Source organism: Fringilla coelebs, assembly GCF_963513975.1.
Source record: "Fringilla coelebs genome assembly, chromosome: 3".
NCBI lineage: Eukaryota > Metazoa > Chordata > Aves > Passeriformes > Fringillidae > Fringilla > Fringilla coelebs.
Genome location: NC_140030.1, coordinates 107140759 through 107164428, shown reverse-complemented (window position 1 = coordinate 107164428; position 23670 = coordinate 107140759). Strand labels below are relative to the sequence as shown.

The following is a 23670-nucleotide window of genomic DNA, read 5'->3' as shown; positions in this document are numbered from 1 at the left end:
CTTTCCTATTTAATATATTTTTTTTAGTTGTTTAAACCTTGTTTAACTGCTCTGGAATGTTTAGTTTATAAACCTGGGATCTCTTTAATTACCCTACTGAAATTCGTGACCATTTACAAACCTGTGTATGTTTGTGGTGCTGTAAACCTGCCTCTGTGTACTGAATTCCTGATATGCTGTCACTTGTCCACTGCTCCTGTCACCTGCTGCCACACTCCTTTTGGCAGGATGGGTGAGGAGGTCCTTAGCACAATGATTAGCAGGGCTAATATTCGAACTCCAACCAGAAGGGAACACTGTCAGAAATGTTACATGTGGTGTTTGGAGTGCAGCTGAGTGAAACACTTGTGACCCCGGCAATTCTGCAGTCAGCTGCTGCACTGGCAACCCCAGAGCTTCCTGGTTTATTGTGAAATGGTCACTGACCAAAAAGTAAACCTGGCAAGGTCACGGAGCCTCGATGAAATCTAGACATCTGCTTTGCCTCTTATGCTGCACCAGTCTGCAGAGTCTGCACAGTTCAGATTCTGTGACTGAGGAGGGAAAGGCTGAGCAAAACCTTTTCCATGCCTCACCTCCTTGCTGCATTTTTCACTTTTAAATCCCACCTGAATGTGCTCTAATTAAAATGCATGCAAACCAAACTATTCACAAAAGTGCTACATTTTATAGATAAAAAAGTGGTGCTTTGCCCACTGCTTCACAGAATTGCAGACATTTCCAAGTAGGGATAGAATTTCCCCTCCAACACCCCTGTTGCATGGGGGTCTTCCAGCAGCTTGTAGGCATGAGCCTTTTGTACTCGTTATTACTAATAAATTTTAAGTTATGAATCATAACCTTGAGATACTAATAGTACCTGAAGAGATAAGGCATAATTCACTTTGTGATAATAACCTCCATTGTTTTTTTCACTACTGCTGATTTAGATTAAGTGGTATTTGATCTACTAATATAGATTATTATGACTGGACAACTAAAATTCCAAGTAAGTAGTAGTTCAACTTTTACACAGGGTAATCTTTCTCACTGAACTGCCCACAGTCAGTGTTTTATGACAAATACATGCAGACAGATTAAATGGAGGTAAGTTCTTATAGAGGAGTTTGTCAAAGAAGTTCTTCAAATACCTTACCACAAAAAGGGAAGGAAACGGAGACTTTGCTAGAGGCGTTTGGAGTTGCAGTTCAGTACCTTTAGGCAGGGGCCTGTAAGCACGAGATCAGACCAGGACAGCAGCTCAAGGGAACGCGGGTTTAGGACGGCGGGCCGCTGCTCCTGTCCCGCTCTGAGGGCTGCTCCTGTCCCGCTCTGGGGGCTGCCCCTGTCCACCCTGAGGGCTTCTCCTGTCCCGCTCTGAGGGCTGCTCCTGTCCACCCTGAGGGCTGCTGCTCTCCCGCTCTGAGGGCTGCCCCTGTCCACCCTGAGGGCTGCTCCCGTCTCGCTCTGGGGGCTCCTCTTGTCCCGCTCTGGGGGTTTCTCCTGTCCTAAGGGCAGCTCCTGTCCGCTTTTAGGGCTCCTCTCGTCCGGCCTGAGGGCTGCTCTTGTCCCGCTCTGAAGGCTGCTTTCCTCCGCTCTGAGGGCTCCTCCCGTCCGCCCTGAGGGCCGCTCCTTCCCCCCTCCCCGAGCCCCTCAGGGTCCGCCCCGCCCCGCCGGCAGGGGGCGCCGCGGCGGCGGGAGCGCGCCCAGCAGCCGGCGGCAGCCAATGGGCGGCGAGGGCGGGGCGGGGGGGGCGCGGCCCCGGGCCGCCTCCGCCGCGCTATAAAGTGCGGTAGCGGGGGCTCGGCGCAGCGGGCGGTCAGTCGGTGAGGGGGTTTGGTGCCGCCGCCATGGGGAACACTGTGGCTAGAGAAGATTTCGAGTGGGTCTACACGGACCAGCCGCACGCCGACCGCCGCAAGGAGATCCTGGGTGAGGAGCCGCCGGCTGCGTGGCGGAGCGGGGGGGGACGCGCACGGGCACCCCACAAGATGGCCGCCCTTGTCGGGGGGCGCCGCGGGCCCCCGGAGCCTCCCGGCGGGGCGGCCGGAGCCGGGCCGGGCCCGCGTACGTGAAGGCGGGAGCCGCCGCCTTGGCGGCGCTGGCGGGGGAGGGGAAGGGAAGGAGCGGGGAAAGGAGCGGGGGGGGCGGCCGCCTGCGGGGGCCGAGCCCGAGGCGCGGGGCGGCGGCGGCCCGGGCTGCCATCCCGAGCGGCGGAATGGGAGCGCGGGTTCCCCGGCGGCCCCGGGCCGCTCCCCGCCCGCGCCCCGCCAGCGGGACGGGCCGGACGGCGGTGCCGGCGCCGCTGTGCGCAGAGGGCACCGCGGCACCCGCGTCGCGGCCGGGGCTGGCGGATAGCGGCGTCGAGTGCGGCGCTGAAATCGGGGCTGAGCCTTCGTGAGCCTTTCTGAATTACGGGTGGGTTGTCGGCTCAGAGCCATTTCCTTCCTGAGGAGGCTGGATGTGGTACTGGTGCTTGCCATGTACGTGTCTAGTTGCTGAGCAACGTAAAAGTGCTAAAATGACTTGATTGCAAATGATTCATTATAGCAGTAAGTATCACAAGTGGAAAGGTCACGCGTTTTCATTACCTGTGCAGACAATTCCTAATTGGGACAAAGGGAGGAAAAAACTGTCATCTAATTGGGATGGTTGGCTATGAGGAGAGCTTTGAAATAACTTTTTAAATTTAATTTTTTCTCATCTAGCTAAACATCCAGAGATAAAAGCATTGATGAAACCAGACTACAACCTGATCTGGGTGGTTGTGCTGATGGTTCTGGCGCAGCTGACTGCATTCTATCTGGTTAAAGACTTGGATTGGAAATGGGTGGTCTTCTGGGCTTACGTTTTTGGAAGCTGTATTAGTCACTCCATGACTCTGGCTATTCACGAGATCTCCCACAACAGTGCCTTTGGCAACTGCAAAGCCATGTGGAATCGATGGTTTGGAATATTTGCCAACCTCCCTCTTGGTCTCCCCTACTCCATCTCGTTCAAGAGATACCACATGGATCACCATCGATACCTCGGCGGGGACGGCATCGATGTGGACATTCCCACCAACTTCGAGGGCTGGTTTTTCTGCACCCGTTTTAGGAAGTTCATATGGATTGTTCTTCAGCCTTTTTTTTATGCCATTAGACCTCTCTGCATCAATCCTAAACCCATCAGTCGACTTGAAATAATCAATTTATTGGCTCAGCTCACCTTTGATGTGGCAATATATTATTTATGGGGAGTCAAATCCATTTTTTACATGCTTGCTGGTTCAGTACTTGGTCTTGGGTTGCACCCAATTTCGGGACACTTTATAGCTGAACACTACATGTTTTTAAAAGGACATGAGACCTATTCCTACTATGGGCCACTTAATTTGCTCACTTTTAATGTTGGCTATCACAACGAACATCATGACTTCCCCAATATTCCTGGCAAGAGCCTTCCACTGGTAAGTTGATTTCTAAGGTTATTAATTTTTCTTAAATTAAGGCCTGCTTTAACATGAAAATAAGGTAGAACACTAACAGAAGAATGCAAGTGGGGAGGTGAAAAACAAAAAAACCCCACAATATAAGTTGAGTGATAAAGGAGGTAATTATTTAGCATTTTAGTGATAGCATGAACACGCTTCCAGTTTGCTAGTGTTCAGTCCTCTTCCATAAAAGGAGAGTAGGGGGAACACATACCTTATGCTTTGCACTAACCTGAGCTTTCTGTAATTACAGCCTGCCTTCGGAATTCTTGTTTTTAAGTATGCAAGAAACTAGTTAAGAGGTTGTAGTTAACTCTGGAGATTTGTTATCTCTGTCATTGAAATGTTAAGGACATATTGTACTGTGTGCTTATCCTTCAGTCTCTTCTACCAGGGACATCCTCTGGTGGAGGAAGAGAGAGGGTTTGAGGTACTGTTAATGTTTGTTGTACTGTTGACAAATGTTTAATAACTTCTCCAGACTGCAGCACTTCAGTTTCCTCTGGCAAGAGCCTTTGAACCATAAACAAGTATCAGCTGTAGGTTGGCAGTGTAGGACAGGCAGAGTTAAGAGTTTGAAGCCAGGACTTAGACCTGTTATGCCTGCATGAGTAGCAGAGGTGAAGTTTCTCCTACTTCAACCTTTGCTTCTTACAGGCAGGAGCTTCTTTCTCACTGTATCTGTGTTTCCCAGTTGAAGAATGGGAACACAGGATTCAGGGTTACACCTGACTCTTCAATTTTTCATCAGATACTGAATTTGCAATTTGACAGCAGCTGTGGTGTTGGTCTTAGAGCTTTGTTATTGCATTTGGCAATAGTGAGACCTTGTAAGATCATCCCTCTGGTGAAGTCCAAAGTTGATTGGTATTTCTGTTGTCAGTGGTGGAACTGCAGCTGAAATAACTATACTAGCACTTTTAGCAGGGCAGGTAGGTCATGCAATTGGTTTGCTGATGCTTTGTGTGGTGTTTTATAACTTTTTTTTAAGCTAGATGATTGCTTTTATGAATAGATTTTAATCTTTCAAATGCAGTGAAAGTTGCTTTAACTCACTTTTGATACTTGGGTCTGTGCTGTGAACCAGCATTTCATTTCTTGGATAGCTGCTTTAGCTGTAAGTAGGCTATGAATTTTTCCAGGTATTTAATTCTAGGGGTAGACACCCAGTTCTGCTGCAGGATTTATAATCCACAGCCTTCTTTTGGAATAGTGCAGTTTATTTGATTGGATTGGACTGCTGTGCTGTGTGCTAAAGATCCCTAAGTATTGAACACTTGATTCCTCAGCACTGGTGAGGTGAGAGTTATTACTGTTGAGTAAAAGTACACTGCCTAGGTGCACTATTTTATATGTGTGATGGGTCAAAACAAGCTTTGCCTTCAAATCAGCCATGTAAATACCTCGGGTTTGTTTGTTGCCTATACAGATTGATGTTATTCTTTGGACTAAAGCTATGGAATTTTGTGAAAAACCCTTTTTGTTCTGTTCATGTTTTTAAGGCTTTAAGTGGCTGGCCCTAAATAGCAGTATGGGCACCTAACTGAACCTGCTGCTCTCAGTTTAAACAGTGGTCTAGTTCACATGTGGAACTGAGAACAGAGTCTTTGGAAGCAGTTTATATTCATGCTTTGAAGTCTGTCTTCAGAAACAAAATATTCCTCAGAAATAAAGTGCCTTTTTTCTTCTGAGTACCAAGATTTGAAACTATATATAAAAATAGCTGTGTTAAACAGCTTTTCCTAGAATATGAAACATCCCTTTTACTGTTAGTTGTTTATCTATGAGTCAGCACTGAACTGAGTCACAGACTTTCAATAGCAACCAAACCACTTACTTTGAAAAGCTCCATCACCCTGTAGGTAGCATGGTGAAGGGACTTTGGAAAGTTGGCAGAGTTTGTTCTGGCAGCTCCAAAAACTTCACAGCAGATTTACTTAATAACTAGGGAATTGCTTTTTCCTTCAAGAAATGCTTGCACTGTGGCATGAGTGGCCTTTCCTGGAGGATCTAACTTCTGGAATGAAACTTCCTGTGCTGTTACACATTACCAGGTTACACACTGAGGGTTGTAAAGTTGTCACAACTGATGTGAATATAACCAGTAAATAAACCTCATATCTCTCCTTCAGGTGAAGAAAATAGCAGCTGAATACTATGACAACCTGCCCCAATATAACTCTTGGATAAAAGTACTGTATGACTTCGTGATGGATGACACAATCAGCCCATACTCACGCATGAAAAGGCAATTAAAAGGTGAAGTGAAGCAAGATTAAACTTCTGGCAACCAAAAAACTTTGAAATGTCTGCTTGCTTTAAAGTGGCTGGTATAAAGGTTTCCTGCTAAAGCTGTTCACCTGTGTCCTGAATTAAGATGTACAGCAACATAGCAATGCATCCTTAAGGATTTTGTAGCAGACTCCAACCAGCTATAACATTCCTCACAGTCCTCAGATTCGTTGGTTTAATGTGTCTCTGTTTGCCTAAGGATCAGTGTTATATGCATAATGCAAAATCACTTTGTTACAGAATTTACTTTGGTAGGTGTTAAATCTATATAAAATGTCATATGACTCATAACAGTTTAAAAGTTCTCAATGTATTATACTGCCCTCAACGTGCTATTTAGATGACTAGTTTTAAAATGCTATACTTACTTGTTAATTCTAAACTAACATGATTTGTTAACTTAAACATTCTGTTGAAAATGTTTCCGAACTGATGGTTGGAAGAACTAAATTTGCACAGAAATGTTCGGTCTGCTTTTGTTTAAATATGTCATTTGAAGCAATGCTTTAAAGTTCCACCTTTTCTACTGAGAGTACCTTAAAGGAGCAATCTATCAGAATGAAACTGGTATCTTTGAGATGGCTTCTGTGACTTCTTTGTTAAAAAAAAAAAAAAAAGGTGGGGAATTCAAGGGTATTGCCAACTCCAAAGGTCTCACCTACTGCCTGAGCTGCTTCTGTTGGCATGTAGAGTGAGCAGGTGGCATTTAGGTAACTTAATATACCTGATGTGGGGGTTCATGTTGGAAAAATCTTCTTAGAGAGCTTGGGGGTTTACTGATATTTGAAGAAAAATTATTACCATGTTACTGTGGCTTCAAATATAAATATTTACACTTTCTTGGAAATTTGGCTTTTATGGAAAAGTGAATGGCCTGAAACAAACACTGTTTTGGCAAACAAGTCTAGTTACAACCACTGACAATACTGCCTATTAGCACATTAGTCATTTGTGTACACAGGCTGTTAAATAATCTTGTTTGTTTTTTTCCCCCTAAATCTACAATACCCTCCATAAATACTTGTCTTTCTTATATATTAAAATGTGGTGAGAGGTGGTGTTATCAAACTTCCTGCCTAGGAAATTTCTCGTTGGGAACAGACAGACATGCTGGACAGGGAAGAACCTTTCCATACCTCAGCACAGTAGATTTGCCTTCTTGGCTTTAAGCAGTCAAACCTGGCTACAAATCACCCTTAAATCTCAAATGGTGGCTCTGTGCTGTGTTCTTCATGAATCTGAAAGATGGAATCTGAGGAAGGTGGAAGTTGTAGCTGCTGTAACTCAATTTTAGATGCCTTCAGCTCCTGTAATTTGGGGTGGTTTTTTGGCTGTTTGTTTGTTTTGAAAAAGTGCCTGAAAAGATTGTACTGGTACATCTTGACTCGGTCTCGACTGTGGTGCTGTTTTAATGTGTGTTTTGTTTAAGTGTGGGCTCTTATCTGTGGCTAAACAATAGAAGTGCTATGAAAGTCTGCCAGCCACCTAAAGAGTGACTTCATTATGCTCACAACCTGTGAGGTAGCCAGTGTGTTGCTCAGGGTGGAGTGTAATGTCAAAATAGACTTTGTCCAGTATTTTCACATGTAATTAAAAAGAAAAGCTTAAAGTAATACTGGGTAAATTTTTGATTGGTCCTCTTTTGCTGAAGGACTTAAGCTTTAGAGAAATTTGGTGTTTCTAAAGCAGATTTGAGACCCTTCTATGGAATGGTGATACAGATGACCTGTGAAGAATAATTGCCTTTCCTCCCTATGCAGAGGAAAACTGACTTGGGTTGAAATACTTGTAAAGGCTTAAGAAGTTGCAAACCAGTTTCTTTTTAAGCCATTTAATATCACTCCTTGTTTTTTAAATTTTCTTTGGTGTTGATGATTTATTTATTCATATCTGGATGAAGGATGGAAAGTGTCTACGAAGTTTTATGGCTAAGAGCTGGAGTTAAGAAATTCAGTTATCTTACATGAATATTTAACAATAAGCAGAGTTCAGAGTAAAAATTTTCTAGTTAGTTGTCTTAGTTACCTACTTAATGGAATTCCTGCTTTTAAGCAGGGCTGAAGTTGCCATCTTTCTTGTTTAAAATTGCAATTGTTGTTTAAAGGTGTTCTGACTATGATTTTCTGTTCCAACTCAAATTATAAATACATTATTTTCACTTCAGGAGGTACTGAATGGTGCAGAATTCTGAGGGAGATACTGTGCTTGCCGTAATCTTTCTGAAATATCTGCTACTGGAGAACAATTTAGTGTATTAGGTTAATCTGAGCTAGTGAGATTTAACTTTGGATCTCAACAATGGTCTGATTCTTGCAAGCCTTGGGAGCTGCCCTTCTCAGGCACAGCATTCCTGTGTAATACAAGAAAAGCCTTGGCAGCCAGCTTCAGTAGTAAGAACTGCCAAAGGCAGATCATTTGAAAGGTAACCAGCATAGTTTCCTCCCTAAAGAACAGAAGCATTTCTGAACCACTGGTACAAGTAATTAGGACCAGCTGGCCCTGTTGACTGGTTTGAGGTATTCTAAATGAACAGTGAATTTAAGTTCTATGTCATGGTGTTTACTCCAAAGGCATGACATAGAAGTATGAAATGCTAACATTTTTTGAAAAAAAACACATATGAACCATCTAGTTATTGTTTTAAGAACTTAAATAATTTTCATTAATACAATTAAAACATACCTGGCAGAAAGCTGTTAGTATAATTTTTGAAACATTTTATCTGAAAGTTAGAGGGAACTTAGACTTACTGGTGAAGAACAAATTAAACCTAAAGAGCATCAGGAACCCTGACAGTTCACCCAGTTGTTTTTTCTAAATCTATTCAGATGGAATGAGTTAACTTTTGTGTTTCTACATGTTTATTAGGGTTTGTTCCATTCAGTTTGTCAGTCTGGAAAACACCTCTTTTATGTGAAATCAGTCAGGAATTTTAACTGTCACCCAGGTATTTTAGTTGCAGTTAAATTGTGCAGAGCTCTGAATCTTCAGGGCTTTTAGAATAACCTGCAGTGCTCAGAATAAATGTGCTTGCATGTATTTTAATACTTCCTGCCCCCAATTATCTGGAGCTGCTTAAGTGGAGTAAGTAATGCATCCTGGAGTCTGATTGTACGAGGCATTAGTTTTCCCACAGGACAGGCGTGGGTAAACTCCTCTTTCAGAACAGCCCTTGCCTCTGGCATTCCCCATGTGCTGTTGAACCTGTCTGTTCCCAACATGAACGTGCTAAATGGCTGCATCTGTGTCTGGTTGCAGAGCTCCATGCTTCAGACCCAGGGCAGGGCTTCCTCCCTGGAATCAGGGGTCACTTGGAACAGTTGAGAATTCCAGCTGTGTGTCTCAGAACTCCTCTGGTGAGCTCACTAAGTGAGCAAAGGTCTCCAGGTGTTGAGACGTGGATCTGGTCATGGCAAGTGGCCACTGTCAGAGGCTGAGGTCAGTGGCTCACCTCTGCCTCCCTGACATTTATTCCTCCTGTCAGATGCAGTGGCATGCCACAGCAGAGTTTAAAGATGTTCATTCCTTCTTTAATGATGAGGTTCAACAGGTGATAGCATCAATGCTACAGACTGCAGGCTGCCCTACTCCTGTTGGACTAAGAGGAGGAAAGTGACTTTGAAGCAGCAACCTTGTGTAAGTAGTTTGGCACAGCTTTTGGAAACTGTACTCTTTAATTTGGAAGTCTCAAAGACGTAGAGCAAAGCAAGTTCTGCTGTTTAGCTTGCTCATTGCAAGGCACAGGAGCCACTTGTGGGTCTGCCAGCATTGCTTCTGCAAGGTCCTAGGAAAGCAGTCTGATACATAGGTGTGTCTGAATCATGTGGATCTGCCTTTGGCACAGCAACCTGCAACTCCATGCAACTCTATCTTTTCTCTAGCAGATCTCCTATTTCACAATCAAACCTGCAGTGGGAGACAAGACCTTAGTCAGGACAAAGATGTGGAAAAAGTTTTCTACTGAGCCAAGAATGAAGACAGCATTTTTCTTTTCTCTTTTTGACAGTGCTCTGCACTGCCTCTGCCCCCTATCCATGCTTATGTTAGCACCTACTGTGCTCTGGGACAGGCTCATTCTTGTGGTTTTGATATGTTGCTAGCCTCAGGAAAAGGGAGGGGAGAATGGCATGATGAACAATTTCTTGATCTTGTCACAACAGAAACAAGATGACTGGAGGCAAAGCCTTGAGGCATGTCTGCTAGGAGGGGCGGTGGCTGCCTATGCAGAACAAAATATTTGTCTCTATTGGGTGAAAAGGCTCCTTCCTTAAAGCAGTTCCATTTTCTGTGTACAAAGGATCTCTTCTGAACAAAGGATCATTGTTTTTTTAGTGATACATACTATAGCCTAAGCAGAATTTCCCACAAGGAGCAGTGTGGGTGCAACACTCGTGTGTGAGCAGGCAAATGGAATTCAGCTGCCTACCCCTGCCTGCTCCTTGCTGCACAATAATTGGAGCCCAGACAAGGTAAGCAGACAGGATATAGACACTTGACCTGGCCTTTTCTCCTTTCACCTGAACTTCAGATTTTCTTGTGCATTCAACCCCTCCTGCACCCTGCTTCCTCTGTCACCTGATCATGAGACACCTTGAATGATGCACCTGTTTTGTGCTGGCACTCTTGACAAGACTGTACTGCTATTACTGCTCCTTGCTAGCATCTCCTCCCTCATCTTGCCTTGCAAGCCCTACTTTGCTTTCTTGCTCCATACATACACAGGAATGTCATCATAAAAGGAAAGTCTCAGGTGGATATGCCAGGACTTGAGGACTCCACTCCTGCTTAAGGTCATAATCTGCAGCTATCAAGTATGGTGGTAGGAATCTTCTCTGTATATCCATAAAGGAGAAATCTCTTACTCTTGTCATTGGTCCACTCAAGTGAATTGAGTGTATCATTATTATAATACTGTTGTAGTATTATTAGCTAATACTGAGAGAACTGTGTTTGTGCAGCCTTGAGAAAACAAAGCTTAGGGAGAGAACTTAGCACCATGTTCAGGGGTGGTTACAAAGATGGAGGGAGAGGTTGCCTTTTTACAGGGGTGACATGGAAAAGATGAGGGGTAAGGGGTGCTTCCAATTGGAAATGAGGAAAAACTATTCCACTAGTTGATTGTTCTCATTGTGACAAATCTCCCCAGGGAAGTGGTGGATTCCCCAATGGCAGACACTTGTAAGATTCAGCTGGACAGGGTGCTGGGCCATCATGTCTAGACTGTGCTTTTTGCCAAGAAAGGTTGAACCAGATGATAATTGGGAGGTTTCCTCCCAACCTGATATTGATTGAAAATGATGATGCTTTATCTTGGATTTTTGTGAATCAGAGCTGAAGTTTCAAGTCTGATTTACAATTAAAAGCAGGCACATTATCATCTGCTTTATATCCAGGGACTTAATTTGTTAGTCTGATGAGTCAGAATTTGAGTCACTGAGGCACCAGCTTCCCTAGGAGAGGGAGGGAATGTCATCCCATGTTGAGCAGAAATCGCAGTGGTAAGAACAAGCTGCCATGATCATCAGTATTTTTAAAATGCAAGTCTGTGGTGCTAAGTTACATGTGATAGCCTTCAAACATGTACCTTTGGGTAAAAAGGTGCAGCAAGATTTCTTGTTAGCTGGCAATTCTGAGAAGAATTTAAGATGTAAGGTACTATTCTCTATCAAGATCAGTCTTAAAGTTAGATCTGGTTGTTCAGGGTATTTGTTTAAATGAATTCAAGTAGGAGATTAAGTGTTGCTTACAAAAACTATTTCATTGGGTTTTTTTCCCTGAAGGCTTGTAGGTTTCTTAATCTGTCACTTTTCAGTGTTTTGTCTTAACTTGGATGCTTCCCAATTTTGAAAATTTATCTGTTTAAGGAAAATAATTGAGCACCAGCTTGTTAAGTACCTCTTAATTCAAATGTTTCCTAGGTTGAATCATAGTATCATAGCACTTCTCCAATTTCCAAACTTTACTCTCTCCTAGTTGACCCTCCCAGCTTGCCATCTGTGGGCAGTTTATTTTGGTAAGGTGGAAGGAAACTGTTAGCAGCTCAGAGAACCTGTGCTGGCACAATCATGTGTCACTGTCTTTGGAAAATGCATGATTAATGGTGTGATAGCTTCCAGTGCAGCACTTTCCCAGCCTGCTTTCACAGCTCTGTCCTCCCAGAGCTTCTTTCAGTGTCCTTGTTCTAGAAAACAGCAATTTTCTCTGGTGGTTGAAAACAACTACTTGGAAGGGTTAGCCTGTGCCTCAGGGATTTCTGATTCAGGGCACCAAATAGATCAGAATGGTGTTAACTTTTTAACACTAAAAACATTCATTTGGGAAATGTAAATGGTTGTAAGAAGGAAGCATGTATTGTATCTTTTATTCTGGAGACAGTTAATTTAAGGGTGCTTTGGAGGAGTAGGTTGTGATGACCGTTTTTTTCACGTATAAATGTATAAAAAGTTGAGAGATAGATTTAGTACAGCTTCTTTCCAACCTGCCTCTTGAAAACAGGCACTGCAGAACTCTTCATCAGTGTAGAGTCTCTTTTGGGAATTGTCCAAATGTATCACCTGCACAGTGACTTCTGCAGTTCTTCATACATTATTCGATCCTGACAGCGCCAAGAGAAGAGGAAAAATACCTCAGACAGTGGTAAAAAATTACACAGTATTTAAAAGTGACTTTGTATATTATTTAAGCAAGTGAAACAAACCAGCTCTATGAGTCACTAGCTGCATTTTAAAACATTTACAAACAAAAACCTAAAGAAGGCAAACCTCCACTAGCCTAGCTCATAAATGAGGTAGTCCAGGGAGAGTCAACAATGGTGTGCAATTCCCAGAGGCCTCAGGCAGAGTTCTTACAGTTCCTGTTGCCATGCTGGGTTAGATGGCAGCTTCACTGAGAAGGCACTGCCCTCTTCACCACAGGAGCTGCTGAATTGACACTTTGCTCCCCCATCTAGTTCTGCACAAGGAACAGACAGGATCATCCTTTGCTAGTCTAACCTAACTGTTCCTCAACCCTTTTCACTGGTCACTCAAAATGAGAGTTTTGAGGAGCAGAATACTTCCACTGAAATATCCGGCTTCAGAAGGTGATGTCTGCCCACAGCTTAAAGAATTTGTTTTGTTTATCTTCAAGCCAACCAATTAAACCAAAAATAGAGATGTGTATGGGATAAAGAGGTAGATGCACCTGATCAGTGAGATGCAGCTTTTTTAGCATTTTTTTTTTTAAATTTACCAGTGTCATAGCAAAGTCTATATTACTGTATTTTTTGTCAGCCTGAATTTGTCTAGCAGATAGGAAGGAGCAGCTGGAAATGGGAGATAAGTGTCTTGTATTGCAAAAGATATTTCAAAATACCTAACTGACAAGTCTTCAGATGAATATAATTGAAATATAGGACTCTCAGACATGTGGTATTTAAGCTGCCTTTGAGATGCAGAATAACATTTTTGGTTAACCAGGAGGAATATGTTCTAATACTTAACTGTCATTGCTATGTTAGAGGAGATATTTTAAATTTTTGTGGCTGTTTGCTTAGTAATTAGCAAAGGGAAAACAACAGCCAGCATCATTTTTAAAGGTTCTTGGAGCCAAAGATTACTTTTAATTTTATGAAAGGTCACTGCCCACCAAAATACAATAAAAATGAAAGGAAACAGTTTACTAACTTCTCTCTGGCTAGTGCTACATGTGAATACATTATTGTATTCTGGCTGCAGTACACTCTTGGCAAGACATGGAGACCTAGACACAAGCTCTGCAATAATAGCAATTCCTCTATATTAACTTCAAAATTATAGTAATTAAGATGACTGAACAATTTTCCTTTCAGTCATTGAAAGGAAAAGGGCATAAGGAAATGTTTACAACGAACTTGCTTGACAAATCCAAATAATGAAAAGAGTGATAAGAAATAACTAAGATCATAAAGTGTGTTTTATGTCCCCTCTCAAATTTACATCTCTTGCACATCAGCGGAAAAGGCTGAGCATCTTTGTGTGTCATCATCACAGGGGAGGAAAAGTTGTGGCAGGATGTGGTGCATGCTAAAGGTCTTGACTTCTACATTGAAAGCTCAGCAGACATAAGAGCTTAGGGCCAGGTTAATAATCAATCTGGGAATGTCAATGAAGTCCAAGGCACCACAGTAAAAAATAACCTTGATATCTTGGTAAGCCATCTACATACAGTGCACCATCTGCAGCTGAAGAGGGAGGCTGTAATTTCTGACCTTAACACAAACATCAGGTTTGTTTAATGCAGAATCAGGCAGTGTCAGTTTGAAATCCATCTAAGGATGCTGCAACCTTAACCATTCCCAGCAGCCTCCAGCATCAGAAGAGTGTCCTTCCCAAGGGAGTAATGAGCTTTACATATTGGAATTTTACCTTACCTGTTTGGACACTGAAGACTTCACTTTCCTGAAAGCTTCTTCAAAGTGTTTACGAGAAATCTTGATTTCTCCTTAAAGAACAAAGCAAAATAAATGACTGAAATTGCAGAAAAATGGCAATCAAGTGACTGTTGCATGTAGTTCAAGGCAGCATTCATGATACCTAACTGAATTCCCATAACCTTTCTGGAAGTGAATCCCTCAAATTCTGCTGCTTCCACTTCTGGGCTTTTTTTTCTTAACATAAATTCACTATTAAACTTCCCTGTTATTTAAGAAGTATCTAGAAAACATTCCAATTCTACTCAATTTCTTTATATCATTGCTTTATCTGGCATTGCACAGAAGTGATGAAAGCTTTCACTGCTACAACTCCCTGTGTTTAAATCCATGCAAATTGCCTTTTTGACCTTAATGCAGCTATCCACAGTAATTATTCCTAATAATAACCTTTTGAACAGGTGTTCTTAGTATGTTAAAACTTAAGCATACATCAAATAAGTCATAGAGTCCTCTGCTCTGACAAGGAAGCACCTTGTTTAATCTGGATTTAAAAATCCTAAAATGCCACTACACAAAGATTAATTACCAGCTAACACTCTGCACCAGATATATCAGAAATACAAACTGTAGTCTTGTTTGGTGCATTCATTAAATCTCTTTCATCAGGATGATTATTGCTTTTATTTCCACCTCTGCCACATTAAATGGGATGTGCCAACATGAAAAAACATTAATATATTTTGAGTCAGAGTTGAACAAAAATTTTCTGCTGATACAGTAAAAGATTAAAAAGCAAATGGAAGATACTAAATCAAAAATGAAATATACCTTGTCTAAGGTATTAAGGAGAAGAGCAAATACCCTACAGTTATGATTACCTGTGTTAAAGGTAAAGATGAAGGTTAAATTTCACTGAGCTAAACATACAGCCTCACTGCTTTCTCATCTCACTTCTCTGGAGCTCATGTTCAACATTCCTATTATCAGATAAAGTTACACCTGGAAAATCTGAAGATGCAAGTTTAAAATATCAGGAATTTAACCTATTTCCCCAAGGAAATGCTATTTACAGTAAGAAAAGGGTTCAAATTGGGACTTTCTCAGAAGACATTACTTTTAGACTGAGTCATTAAAACTCAGTAAAACAATAACGCTATGATAATTTAATTTTGCTTTCAGTTTTGCTTTCATGCTTAAATTAAAAAAATTTAAGCATGTAATTTTTAATCAAACCTGTGACAATGCTACAGGAAGAGAGAAAATCTCCTGCTAGCTAGCTCTCACTGCAGGTTAAGTTAGACTAATTTATGCTTATTATGTGATAAAGGCTTGTCCAAAGCTTGATCATGTAGAAAATGTAGCTGTGAGTAATCTAGAACTTGGCTACTTGCTTTAACACACTTTGCCTGGATTTCTGAGACCAAACCATTTAGTCTGAATAAGTAGGTCATTTATATTGTTAAATTAAAATAATGAAGTATATCAACAGGTACAATCTTTTAAAAATAAGACAATGTACTTAAAACTCAAAATATGAAATTGCAGTTTTCCTATTTACATAGATGAGTGAGGGATACATGGTTCCTATCAAACAAGGACCAGATCTTGCTTTTCAAATTCAATTGCAAAGATGCAAAGCTTTATTCTCACTTGTTAAACCACACTTGCTCTTAACTGCTCTAACAGAAAGTCACATAGATTCTCTGCTTAGGATCAGCCCTACAGACTGCAGGTGATGTGGGACCACTGGCTATCTCTTATAAAAATGTACAAAAAGGGTCATAGCTTAGAAGGTCTGTATTTGTGCAGCTGAAACAGGAGTAAGGGTCTCTCTATTATTTCTCATACCCTGTACATTCTGTGTAACTAGATCTGTTTGAAATAAATACACAAGATTAAGCTAAACAGGTGACTTAAGATGTCAATGGGAAGAAATCAGCAGGAGCACGTGGTGTTCCAAAGTTTCTGAGGAACCTGACAGAAACTGCAGAACTGCTGCAGTAGGGTGGGTCCCACTCTGGCAGTACAGCTGAAACCACTTTTATGCACCATCTTCAGTGGTTTGGAAAAGGGAGGCAGAAGTGAAACTCCAAGTTTGCAAATGACAGTGAACCTTTCTGGGCGTTCAGTGCTGGCCCAACAATGGGGAAATCCAGGGGTGCTGCATAAAAGTGGAAATCTGCCCTACAACCTTCTGTATCTGGCAATTCTCAGACCATAGTGACTAACATGATCAGCAGATTAGCAGTAGAATTTCTGAATTCTCCTAAGAAATATCACCAAAAAGAAATCTTTACATTTCACTTTCTAAAAGTTAACTTCAAGCAAACCACTGCCAAGTGTTAAAAAAACCACACCCCTGATTTTATTCCAGAGGGAAAATATCAGGTATAACAAGAAGTTGCAACAGTTTCTCCAGGACAGAAAGGAGCAGCCCTGATTCCAAAGGAGTGACTGAAGAGGACACTCAGCAGCCAAGCAGAGTGTGGGAGGGCAGGCAGCTGAGCTTGTCCTGCTCAACACTGAAGGAAGAAAATCCTCAGTCTTTATCTTGAAGATAAAAATGAACAGGGTCTCAAATCAGAAACCACCTCACATGTTTTCATACCAATCAGGGCTGACATCTTGGAAACCCAAGGACAGTGCAAGCAAGCAGCTGCTATAAACATGCAAATCAAGCTGTACATATATTATGGACTTGCTGGCTGCCTACACATTCACACAGCCAGTGCTTAGGCTGCAATCCTAACTGTGAAGGCTGAATTCAAGGGATGAACAGCTTTGAATAAAGCCTGCTGTATTCTGAACAATTATAAAAATGACCAGGATAAACTCAGATATTTCTACCTCAAATCAAGAGTTTTAGGCAGCTACAGAAAGCAAAATGGGTAACCAGATCACACTACAGGGAAGGTTTGTATAGCTCGGGGTTTTTTCCTCCTCTAGCTGAACATTCTTGTTGGCTCAGAACAGGGAATACAAACACTGTGCTCTGGTAATCTACTGTTGCTAAAAACCAGACAAGACTGGATAGGTACTAGATCAAAAAGAATCATTCAAAGCCATTAAAATACCAGTGTTGCTCTTAGAAATCAGGGGCATAATGAAAACCTACAATATTTTCCAAGAACATAATCTGAAAAGTCACAGTTCCATCTTAGCTTTGCATTTTGGCTTAAAGATAAAATAACAAACAAAATTACTGGGAAGAAATCTAAACAGACAGGCATTTTATATAAAAGTTTCAATCTATAATTTAAAAATCCCCACAAAAAAAGTACAACTTAAACCAGCAGTTCAGACAGAAAATGAAAGGGCAGAGATTGTACTTGAATCAATTTATAACTCCTGGCAAGAGGCACTGATGAGGTAAGCACCAAAGATCAAAAGTGGCACAGATTTTCCCAAGTCCATCAGTGCTGGATGTACCTGTTCAGTTACACAACACAGCTGGGTGCCAAAGGTAGGAAATCAGGGAATGTGCAGTTTACAACCCTCCTCCAAATACATCAGTGTAATTAGTCTTTGATAGTGACAGGGAAAATTGGCAAAGGGGTATTTGTTTAGTCTAGAAAATAATCAGTTTACATAACCATTTAACAGAAACTTTTCTTTAAGGTTGCAACTTTCAATTCTTTAAAAAAAATAATTGTGCTGACTTCTGGCATAACCATTTTTCCTGTGCATTCCCCTACCTCCCTTTATGTGACTCTATTTTTTGTTTGGCTCAGAAGTCAATCAGTCAATGATCTTCAGTTTTCACAGCCTTATGCTTGTCTTCAACTACTTTAAATACTTTATATTCCATTTATCTTGTCACTGTTCAGTTAAGATTTTCTTTTAAAAGCTCTCTTACCCTTCTTGCTTTGAGTGTTCTGCAGGGCCATTTCCTGTCTCAAGGCACAAATGGAAGCCTCACGGACGAGAGCTGAAAGGTCTGCCCCTCTAGGGATACAAACAACAGGTTATGTGGGGATAAAGTTCTATTTTGCTGATGGCATATAGAAAGACAAGACACTAAAAATGACATTAAAATTTGGTTGTGCTGTCACAAAGTTTCATCTTAAGAACACCGGAAAGAGGCCTGATGATTACACAGTCTGCAACCTTCATTATGGAGTGATGCCCTTCAGATTTTAGCCACAAATTAAGATAAAAATAAAGAGAAACAAGGAAAGAGGCAAAACCCCCATTCAGCATCTTTGAAAATGCCAAAGGGTTGATTAATACTGTGCCCCTTCTTGGGAACACTTCTTTTTTTAATAAATCTTATGAGAGATTCAAATGAAATCCCTCAGCATTACAAAAATGACTTGCTCAAAGCTGCATCAACAGTAAAGTTAACAGGCTCTTAAAATAACAGTATCCACAAAACATGGTCAGATCAGTTAAAGTATTCCTTTCCAGTTTTCTGGAACTGGAACAGCTGGAACTTTTCACATGTCTTTCAGCTGGTGAAAGTCATCAAATCAAAAAAAATTTCAAAATTAACTCCCCATGCTTCATTTGGGGGTACTAGTCATAAACTATTTAAAAATCAAAAATTAAACCCAACCAGATAAAACAAAAACCCCAAATAAACCAAAACCTAAAACATCAGAACCCAAAACAAAAACCCAAACACATGCACACACACACAAAACCCCCAAACTCAAAATACAGATAAACCCAAGCATCAAAAACAACCCACAACCAAACAACAAAATCTGAAACAAAAAACCCACAGAAACTCCACAACAAAAAACCAAACCAAAACCCCCACACACTGAACAAAAAACCTCTGGACTATAAACCAGTGAATGAAAGGTGTAGAAAGAAAAATTACTCATCTTTCCCAATAATATTGTGGCAAGCAGCCTGTCATAAACTTTATATTTTGTGACCTCCATAAAAACATTGAGTATTACTAAATTATTGAATAGCTTAAAGCTTTTTAAATTTTATGGACCATAACTGCAAATTACTTTGACAGGTATGGTCATCAAGCTTTCTCTAAAGCCACACCTTGCTATTCCCAAAACTGAAATGGGCCCTCATTACTTTGTCAAACAGATTGCTCTCAACTCTGTGACAGAACAAGCTGGTTATGGCTGCTTAACCAATTTGCTTTCATCACCATTGTGTATGGGCCCACAACTTAAAGAGGGCTCTTTGTTCCTCAGATGATGCAAGAATTATAAAATAAAACCAAAGAAAACCAAAAGGCCTCCACTGTTCTGTGTCTGCAATGTGAAGATTATTCCAGATGAAGATTTAGCATCCATATATTCCTACCAATTTATTGGAAAAAAACACAAGGAAAAGCAAGAAAAATACCCTAAGGGAAAAGGTTTATAAAGTTAAAAAGCCCTCTTAATAATACCAACAAAACCCAGCTGATCATGCACCAAAGACTGCTGGCACTGCACACGAAGTATGAAAGTCAGAAGTAGAAGATACTCACGTGTAACAATCACAGTGCTGGCTGTAAGCAATTTCTTCCAGGCTCACATCACTGTCCAGGGGAGGCCTGGTGCCATCCTAAAGGAGTTGAGGTAAGGAAAAAGACAAAGTAAGAAAACTTTTTTTCTTTTACATCTATCATCCCTGAAGTAATGAAGTTTCTTTAATCAGGAATCATATATTTGTCTGACAAGTTTCCTGCAATATCCACCAAAGTACATATTTTTAATCTCAAACTGGCAAGAAGGATAATCAGCCTTAAAACCATTTAATTAGGAAATGTTAAGCAATGGTAAATTTTAACTTGCCACCCACAGGTTAGATTTTCTCTCAAGAAATGATGGCCAGCCTGCCCCAGGGCATTGTAGCAACAACATTATTCCATATGTGGGCTTATTTTTAATAATAGTTGGTTGCTTCAGCAGCTTGTTTAGCTGAACTTCCTCTGGTTTTATTGTGTGTTGAAATCAAACAGCTAAGCAATAGGCAAGTCAGTTTAGTCTTATCACCTTTAAGACTAAATTAATTGTGTATCTTTTATATTCTGGATATAGATTTTCAAATTTAGAAGTTTTCCATTTAGGTTTCATTTGGAATTTAGATATACTGTAGATTTTTGGACACGTCCATATTTTTACTGCTTCCTCCAGAAAGATTCCAGAAGTGGTTTCTTTTGTTATTATTTTGCATCTCCAACAGCAAAAGTCTTAAATGGCATAAATGGTATTTGAAACTAGCCAACAAAATTTCCAAACACTGTAAGCTTGGAGAACCTCCTGTTATGCCTAGACAACAGTAAAGTATTATCATGATAGTACAGAGATTCCAGATGTCTCTTTGATCAAACAATATCTGAGTTTTGACAGGAAAGAACACTTCTAGGATATAATGATACATTTCTGTCCAACACTCATTTGACAGAAATGCACAAATTCACATAAATATTTTCTGACTCCTTCAGAGGAACTAATATGCTGCACATCTACAATACCTTCAAGAGAAAAAAATAAAATGTGTAGTAGTACCTGACAAGTTAAAATACTTGAATACTTAACAGACAGTGGAACGGTCAAGTACTAGGCAGAATAAGTAAACAATCTTGAATGAATCTTTAACAGTTAGAAAGGGAAAAAAAAAAAATCCAGAATAACACCACAACAAAAAGCTAAAAGAGCAGCCTGTTTTGAAAACATCCTGAAAGGAGAGACTTTAACCTGGGAACAAGGAAGCTTCATACAACTTCATATGGGATACTTTAGTAACTCTTATAGGAAATTGCAAGCCAGAGAGATGCCTCTTCTGCTAAAAAGAAATGCTAACCTGTTGCTTTGTGGAGCAAATAGGGCATTTTTTGCTCTCCCTGCTCTGGAGCCAAGCTCTGTGCAGCAGAGGAGCTTGATGCAGCTTCCAGGAATGTTTAAGTACAGCAGTAACTGAAACATGTGAAGGCAGGCTTCTCTTGCACAATGTGCGTAATTGGGAACGACTGATTTGTACAAGTTAACTGAAATAAAAGTCTTTCACAACCCACATTTAGGCTGTCTTCCTGACAACCTGTTCCTCCCCCCAAGTCCCTTTTCCACCCTTCATGCTGCCTTTTTAAGCACCCATGTTTTCATTCAGCAAGGATTCTGTTTCCACATGCTGTGCACGTATTCCTTGGAGACTTCTGGGAATGCATGGCATCATTCAGAAGCCACTCACATCTGCACCAAACATTTTGTTTTCTCTAGCCTTGAGCAAATAAGTTCTCAAATTTTTCACACTTCCTCACCTAGAATGCATGGATGAAATCTGACAAAAAATAAAGCATTTCAATTAATTAAACACATTTTCCCCTCTTCCTACTCCATGTTGTTCTTTCAGATAACAGATATACATCTTTAAAGATTTAACTCCTCATTCACCACAAGGATTTGTAATCAAAATAGCCAGACTAGTGTGAATTAAGCATGCATGAAAGCATTTTGCATTCCAAAAAGCAAGATAAACAACATGATAACCAGTGACAGGATCCACAGAAACCAAGCTGATAAACACTGTGCAATGTATTCCTGCTGTTAAGAAGACCCATAAGCAGATAAGTTCACATCAAAGCTGATGCCAGCAGAAGACAAAAATATTCTGGCAGTGGGATAATAACAGGGTTACCACATCCCATTGCCACTCCTCTTGGTGCTATCCCAACAGGAAGGTAGGACTGTAGGCACAAAGATTCCCAGCAGAAGGGAGCAAAGACACTTTTCAGCGACCTCGCCCAGGATTTATGGCAGTAAGTGCAGTTCTGAACTTGATTCCTGATGGGAAACTGCAAACAGTTCTCCCCAACAACCAGCTGGTCATTGACACACAAGAGGAAGCCAGGAGATGAAGTGAGGACTCACTACAGTTCCTTGTCCTCAGTGTTGCCCATGAGAGATCCTGCCCTTGCCAGGTGGCTACATGGGGTGAGAGTGAGAGAAATCAGCTCTGTTTAATGCCACCTTTGTTTCAGTGAAGGGAGCAAAGCACCAAGCTCTGCTACACTATTCCCCTACACCCCTCATTACCTTTAAAAATAAATCTGGTAAAATAAAAAACTGTGATTCCTTACAGTATTCAGAGATGTCACACTCAATTCCTCTCAACATCTCATGAAGAACATTAGGAACAGGGTTGTGAAAAGTATTAAGTGAAGTATTTCTGTAAAACTTAGACACAACAAACTTGTCTACTGCAAATAGCAAATGGGAGAATACTTAATCTATTTTCATCCATGAAGCAATGCACACCACAAATGAAGGAAAATCTAACATCTGGAATTTGTAATGAGAGGTCACCCTGTGAACATCCATTTTGGCATGAAAGAACAGGCTGGAACAAGTTCTCACTTTCTGAATTCTGAATCAACTATTGCCTGCACACCACAACTTTAGAGTTACACAAGTCTGGTCATCACTTATTACAAATACACTAAACAAATTTTGCCCCACTTCTCATAATGCTATCTTTCCTCTACAGCAAAGACTTTGTCTCCTTTGCAGCTCAAACCAAGATCTGATAGAACACCTGGTCTTAACAATCAATGTTGATCTACTGGGAAAAAAGTAGGAAATATCTAAGTAATTAATATTCTTTTTATGTTCTTTTTTAAGGCCTTGATTCCTCCTGTGCCCTACTTGGAGAAACATTCCCAGAATTCTATAATCCAAGTGTCTGAAGTAGCAGATTGTGCTGTCCACCACAGGGAGGGCCCATGAAGGCACAGATTGTACATTTTCACATTTACTTTAACATACAACCTCAATCATCACAAGCTTCTTTTCATCCTAAAGCAAATTAGGTGTCACAACTACTGTTGAGCAAATACAGATGGAGCTTGTGAATCATTCTGCTGAATGTCTGGAACCCCCCCCCAAAAAAAGCTTACAAAACACTTCTAGGCCCATTACTCACTCAGATAGGAATCTTCTAATTAAATCTGTTCAAACTGTGACTATCAAAGCAGCAAGTTCTATGTTTAACAGGTTTGCTTTACTCAAGATTCATCAGCCCCTTGCAGTCCCAGAGCAAATTTAACAGCAGATGGGCTGAAGGATTATTTTTATGACCTCATGGAATAGCCTGAAAAATGTTTCATGAGACAGGATCCTGCAATTCTTTGTAACATTTTATTTGTCTTACACCATTCCACCAAGCTTCAAGATGAAGGATATATTTCCAAATACTCACTTTGGTGATGGTTTTTAAAATAGCAAGTCGATCTTCAGGTGGTGGCAAACCCACATAGAGTGTTTTATCCAGCCTACCAGGACGCAGGATAGCTGGGTCAATGATATCTTAGGGAGAGGAAAATAGAAAAGAATTAATCCAGAAATGAGCTGCACCCTTAGGAATATCTGCACATGACAAGGAATACATGCATATTTGTACCAAGACTCAAAGAAGTATTTGTGCCATGCATTTGAAGCTCTGAGCATTAAAGGAGCTGATTGAAAAAGTTTCATTTTTGTCAACAAGTCTCTAACAGTCAGTAAAATTAAGCCACATCTGATCAATGATGGCTCATAAATACCAGTTTAATCTCTTCAGATAAAAAGACAACTCTATA

General features: G+C 40.9%; 2 protein-coding genes across 3 annotated transcripts in view; one reads left to right on the top strand and one right to left on the bottom strand.

Moving 5' to 3' along the window:
* The first annotated feature begins 1755 nt into the window (after nt 1–1755).
* Nucleotides 1756–7836, top strand: DEGS1 (delta 4-desaturase, sphingolipid 1). Its single transcript, XM_084202539.1, has 3 exons — nt 1756–1911; nt 2688–3430; nt 5587–7836. The coding sequence occupies exons 1-3, from the start codon at nt 1830–1832 to the stop codon at nt 5731–5733; spliced, it is 972 nt and encodes a 323-aa protein (XP_084058665.1). The 5' UTR covers nt 1756–1829; the 3' UTR covers nt 5734–7836.
* Nucleotides 7837–12079: 4243 nt separating this feature from the next.
* Nucleotides 12080–23670, bottom strand: part of NVL (nuclear VCP like) — a 39313-nt gene continuing 27722 nt past the window's right edge. Inside the window, exons 19-23 of one of the 2 annotated variants that reach the window (XM_084201703.1) lie at nt 23292–23398; nt 19582–19658; nt 17995–18083; nt 14136–14206; nt 12080–12341 (exon numbers count right to left, since the gene is read on the bottom strand). In XM_084201703.1, the coding sequence (XP_084057829.1) occupies nt 12297–12341; nt 14136–14206; nt 17995–18083; nt 19582–19658; nt 23292–23398 (389 nt within the window). In that variant the 3' untranslated portion in view covers nt 12080–12296. Of the gene's footprint in view, nt 12342–14135; nt 14207–17994; nt 18084–19581; nt 19659–23291; nt 23399–23670 lie in introns of those variants that run through there. The other variant, XR_014615993.1, reaches the window with a different exon arrangement.